General features: G+C 41.4%; 1 protein-coding gene across 1 annotated transcript; it reads right to left on the bottom strand.

Moving 5' to 3' along the window:
• Positions 1-3,854: 3,854 nt before the first annotated feature.
• LOC147984187 (uncharacterized) lies at positions 3,855-4,993 on the bottom strand. The gene is made up of 3 exons (XM_087539700.1): positions 4,816-4,993; positions 4,088-4,462; positions 3,855-3,958 (listed from the first exon to the last, which is right to left on the bottom strand). The coding sequence occupies exons 1-3, from the start codon at positions 4,991-4,993 to the stop codon at positions 3,855-3,857; spliced, it is 657 nt and encodes a 218-aa protein (XP_087395826.1).
• Between the last annotated feature and the right edge of the window lie 1,106 nt (positions 4,994-6,099).

The raw sequence follows: 6,099 nt of genomic DNA, 5'->3' as shown, positions 1-6,099 counted from the left end.
CGTACGAGTATAAGAGGAGGACGGAGACGACCCGTCTCCAAGCGGCAGCTCATGAGGCAATAGCTGCTGCATCTCAGTACGACCCCAACTATAACTTTGGATATCCGCCAGGCCAGCCGTGGCCATAGACCAACTTATGCCAAAAGCCTAAGCTTGGGGGAGTACGTATTTCTCACCGACATTACATTCCTATTCACACACTCATTTCTAGTTGTCGGTGCTCATACTTTTTCATTGTAATATCCATGCTAGTTTATTTTCCTTTTCAGGCTTTCTTCTTGTGTATTTGATGATCCTAAAAAAATTTAGTTGTAGCTTTTAGCTAGTTTACTTTTCATGATGTAGTAGTAGTAATTAAAAAGAAAACCCAAAAAGATTTATCATTCTTCTTTTGCTTGTTGGGAGCTTTCCCGTGTAAATAGTTTTGTTTCTTTTCTTTGGGGGTCGAGAGGAGAAGACCATAATGAAAATGTTGAGTGGCTCTTATATGCATTCTCGTTGATCTGACAAAGAGCCCATATTACCTTGTCTTCTCTCTTGAATTGAATGCTTGCAGATTCCAGGTTAGTTCAATGCACGTGCACTATTATTATTATCCACACTATTCGGTCGTGCAAGTGAAAGGCAATAATGATGATTATATGATGAACTTATTGAGATGAGAAAAGCTGGTATGAACTCGACCTCTCTTGTTTCTGTAAATATGATTAGTTCATCGTTCCTGATTCAGCCTATTATGAATAAACATGTTTGCAATGACAATTAGAGATTATAGTTGCTTATACCATGCTTAATTAGCTAGGAGCTTATAATGGTTTACCTTGCGTGCCAACATGCTATTAAAATGGTTGTGATGTGGTATGATAGGGTGGTATCCTCTTTTGAACGATTCGAGTGGCTTGACTTGGCACATGTTCACGCATGTAGTTGAAACAAAATCAACATAGCCTCTACGATATTTATGTTCATGGTGCATTATATCCTACTCATGCTTGCATTCGGTGTTGATTAATTTTAATGCATGTTCATGACTGTTGTCGCTCTCTAGTTGGTCGCTTCCCAGTCTTTTTTCTAGCCTTCACTTGTACTAAGCGGGAATACTGCTTGTGCATCCAATTCCATAAACCCCAAAGTTATTCCATATGAGTCCACCATACCTACCTATATACGGTATCTACCTGCCGTTTCAAGTAAATTTGTATGTGCCAAACTCTAAACCTTCAAATAAACATTCTGTTTTGTATGCTCGAATATCTCATGAATCAACTAGAGCTGTCCGTATCTTCCATGTTAGGCAGGTTATTCTCAAGAGGAGTGGACTCCATTCCTCACTCACGAGAAAATGGTTGGCCACTGGGATGCCCAGTCCCATGCTTTATGCAAATCAAATCAAAATAATTGCAAACAAAACTCCCCCGGGACTGTTGTTAGTTGGAGGCACTCGTTGTTTCGAGCAAGCCATGGATTGATGCTTGTTGGTGGAGGGTGAGTATAAACTTTACCATTCTGTTTGGGAACCGCCTATAATGTGTGTAGCATGGAAGATATCGCCATCTCTTGGTTGTTATGTTGATAATAAAAGTATGACGCTCAAAATATTATTCATATCTATTTCAAAACAGAGCTCTAGCACCTCTACAAATCCCTGCTTCCCTCTGCGAAGGGCCTATCTATTTACTTTTATGTTGAGTCATCACCCTCTTATTGAAAAGCACCAGGTGGAGAGCACCGCTGTCATTTTCATTCATTACTATTAGTTTACATTGAGTATGACTTGACTGGATCTCTTTTACCATGAATTACAATGTCTAGTCAGTCCTTGATCTTTAAAGGTGCTCTGCATTTATGTTTTGCAGTCTCAGAAAGGGCTAGTGAGATACCATCTTGTTATATCATATCATGATTGTTTTGAGAAAGTGTTGTCATCCGAGATTTATTATTATTGCTCGATAGTTGATTATGCCATTGATATGAGTAAACATGAGACCTAAATGTTATTGTGAATATGGTTAGTTCATAATCTTTGCTAAAAACTTGAATGTTGGCTTTACATATTTACAACAACAAGAGCAAACAGAGTTCGTAAAAGTTTTTCTTTATCACTTTTAGTTTATCAACTGAATTGCTTGAGGACAAGCAAAGGTTTAAGCTTGGGGGAGTTGATACGTCTCCAACGTATCTACTTTTCCAAACACTTTTGCCCTTGTTTTGGACTCTAACTTGCATGATTTGAATGGAACTAACCTGGATTGATGATGTTTTCAGCAGAATTGCCATGGTGTTATTTTTGTGCAGAAATAAAAGTTCTCGGAATGACCTGAAAATCAACGGAGAATTATTTTGGAATATATAAAAAATACTGGAAGAAGAATCCACGTCAGGGGGCCTCCACCTGTCCACGAGGGTGGGGGGCGCGCCCTACCCCCCTGGGCGCGCCCCCTGCCTCGTGGGCCCCTGACGCTCCACCGACCTCAACCTTGACTCCATATATTCACTTTCGGGGAGAAAAAATCATAGAAAATGATTCATCGCGTTTTACGATACGGAGCCGCCGTCAAGCACTAAACTCTCTCGGAGGGGCTGATCTGGAGTCTGTTCGGGGCTTCGGAGAGGGGAATCTGTTGCCATCGTCATCATCAACCATCCTCCATCACCAATTTCATGATGCTCACCGCCGTGCGTGAGTAATTCCATCGTCGGCTTGCTGGACGGTGATGGGTTGGATGAGATTTATCATGTAATCGAGTTAGTTTTGTTAGGGTTTGATCCCTAGTATCCACTATGTTCTGAGATTGATGTTGCTATGACTTTGCTATGCTTAATGCTTGTCACTAGGGCCCGAGTGCCATGATATCAGATCTGAACCTATTATGTTTTCATCAATATGTGAGAGTTCTTGATCCTATCTTGCAAGTCTATAATCACCTATTATGTGTTATGATCCGTTAACCCCGAAGTGACAATAATCGGGATACTTACCGGTGATGACCGTAGTTAGTGCTTTGGTCCGGTACTCTATTAAAAGGAGGCCTTAATATCCCTTAGTTTCTAATAGGACCCCGCTGCCACAGGAGGGTAGGATAAAAGATGTCATGCAAGTTCTTTTCCATAAGCATGTATGACTATATTCGGAATACATGCCTACATTACATTGATGAACTAGAGCTAATTCTGTGTCACCCTAGGTTATGACTGTTACATGATCGGTCGCATCTGGCATATATCTCTATCACTGATCCATTGCCTACGAGCTTTCTGTATATTGTTATTCGCTTATTTACTTTTCCGTTGCTATTGTTATCATCACTACAAAACACCAAAAATATTACTTTTTCTACCGTTACCTTTTACCACCGTTACCACTACTATCATATTACTTTGCTACTAAACACTTTGCTGCAGATATTAAGTTTCGAGGTGTGGTTGAATTGACAACTCAGTTTCTAATACTTGAGAATATTCTTTGGCTCCCCTTGTGTCGAATCAATAAATTTGGGTTGAATACTCTACCCTCGAAAATTGTTGCGATCCCCTATACTTGTGGGTTATCAAGACTATTTTCTGGCGCCGTTGCCGGGGAGCATAGCTCTATTCTTTGAGTCACTTGGGATTTATAGCTGCTTATCATTATGAAGAACTTGAAAGATTCAAGAACCAAAATTTATCCCTCAACTACGACGGGAGGTAAGGAACTGCCATCTAGCAATGCTTGAGGCTGTCCTTGCTGAGGATAGCTGCCCCTCTTGAAGATCAGAAATGCTAATTCCTGACAGGTCAGTCACAGCAATTGGCCTTGCTTCCACTACTGAAGCTCCATCCTCACCAAGCAGCACACTGAGCTTGTCAAACGTGTACTATAAACCGCTGAACTTGAGCTCAAGTGCTCCCTCAAGATCTTCAGGTGTATTCCGTGCTCCATGCATCACTTTCAAATTTAAACCATCTAATCTCCATGAACCTGATCTTCAACGATAATATTGTGAAAACAAAGGGAAGAACATTTTCATCAGGTGTGTGGGGGGGTACATTAGTATAGTACGCACAGGCACGTATTGGCCCCGAATAAACAACTAGGTGGATAGTGTACCTGGTTCAAGGCCGATCCAGATTTCTTTGATTGTCTGCAATTTGGGACCTTTAAAGGTGATGATATCAACTGAACCACTTTGAAAAGGAAGGAATTGTAAGGGCATGGTGCCATGTGCAGGTTGGTCCCCATAGATTGCTGGTACTCTTTTTAACAAGGAGGCACCGTCAACATCGATTAAGTAGATTAAGGTCGCAGCATTCTTATCTAGCAAAGAGGAACTAAGTTCTCTACTTGTCCACAGCTCTAGCATGTAAAAGGCATCAGATTCTTCCAATTTGAGTTTTGATAGTATCTCATCAGGGACGCTATTGGGAAATGTTTTTGGTTCCACTGTGGGCAGAAGACGAGATGGCTTTACAGAGGCCACTGAATCTGGACAATGCAATGAAAGGTAGAATTTCAGTAATTTTATAGTCTGAATGTTAACAAGAATAAGTTTAGGCTCAGCCACAAATTCAAAATTTACATCATAACAGAGGGCATGGCATAACATGTGAACAGTACTGCTACACAACATTTGTTGAAGGCTAGGGCATTAAGAGCATCCGAAGATCTGAGTAAATACAAGAAGAACGTTTACTCGAATCATGATTTACACGATTCACTGTGAAGTTTCCAAAGAATATATTGCTTGCAAAGGAACTACTGCAAATGCATCCGAAGTAGGCAAAACTAATAATTTAGCTACTGAATGAGATGTTCTGGTTAATTTCTACGAGACATACCTTGTAGTGAAGTGCTTTTTGCGAAGGTAATCGCCTGCTGATGTCTGTTTTGCTTTCTGATGTTCCTTTCAGTTGAGCACAAATGGTAAGGCATTCTGGTGCTGTTGAGTGATAGCCATCCAGATAAAAATTCAGAATGAACCGAAGGAGCAGGGTGGCCACCACAAAGGATCACCATTTCGCTGTAAGAGGATGAGCAACAGACAGCATGTGTTACACAAATAAGATACTCGAAGGATATCTGCAAATATGACTAATTAATGCTAAACACGCATACACACACAGGGAACAATATCAGTAGCAAGCATAACATAGTACTACTCCCTCAGTCTCTCTTATATTATGGGACAGAGGGAGTAGTACAAAACTAGTGTATGCTAAAAGTTGTTCATAAGCCATGACCAAAATTACGGGAAGTGGAACTATAAAGAAAGCCATGAACAGGGCATATTCCATATCTAATCCAACATTAGAAATAGCAGTTGACATGCATCCGTGGAAAATTATGAGACAATTTGAGTTCCTACGACGCCAAGAAGCTGAGGCTATCATACCAATTGACAAAAAAAATCAAAAAACTCGGAGATTCTCCACATATAAATTGCAACTAAAGTAGCTCTAGCAAGACACTCGCACAAAAACATAAACTAGGCCGGAAACAAAAATATCTGAACTTCAAAAGACCGGGGCGGGGGGAGTCGAGGCTGCCGTACCGTACGAGCTCTGATCTGAGCGAGGAAAGTATTCCACGGGTAGAGTGAAGATGCTGCGGTGTGGGAGAGGGAGAGAAACAAGGTACCAGTAGTAGAGAAAGATCTGGGGAAGAACAGTACAAGGACGACGGCTTCAGGGAACAGACGAGTCCTGCTATACACACGACGATTCCAGACGATGCAGAAGATCACACCATGCAGTGCCCAGCAGCAGGACAGGTCCACCGTTGGATAAAGTGTCCGCTGGATGTCGTGTATGAAGTGTCGTCTATAGAGCAGTTTCGGGAACAGACACGTGCAGCGCAGGGGAAGCCGTGCTCTACTTACGACAGGCCAAATGGGCCATGAAAGGTCGCTTCATGGGCCTGTATTGTACTGTATTTCCTACTGACTATTGGGCTCGGAAAATGTACTCCATCTTTCTCCATCACCACCACACACGTGTGCAAAGGAAGACTAAAAAAACAGGCATTCCCTAAAGAAAGAAGTATAGTTTTCACCCTCAAATCCTATCCAATGTCTCCATAACCCCCCAAAGTCGATTTTGGTCTGATTTGGACCCCAAAAATAT

This window comes from Triticum urartu, chromosome 2A, assembly GCF_056163025.1.
Source record: "Triticum urartu cultivar PI428250 chromosome 2A, HENAU_Tu73, whole genome shotgun sequence".
Classification (NCBI taxonomy): Eukaryota; Viridiplantae; Streptophyta; class Magnoliopsida; order Poales; family Poaceae; genus Triticum; species Triticum urartu.
This window is presented reverse-complemented; position numbering and strand designations above follow the sequence as displayed.

Bases quoted from the DNA above. Each gene is read 5' to 3' on its own strand.
- LOC147984187 (XM_087539700.1), bottom strand. From the start codon at position 4,993: ATGGTGATCCTTTGTGGTGGCCACCCTGCTCCTTCGGTTCATTCTGAA. The intron at 4,463-4,815 runs GTATGTCTCGTA...TGCATTGTCCAG, and splicing joins AAAAAGCACTTCACTACAAG to ATTCAGTGGCCTCTGTAAAG. The intron at 3,959-4,087 runs GTACACTATCCA...GTTGAAGATCAG, and splicing joins CTGGATCGGCCTTGAACCAG to GTTCATGGAGATTAGATGGT.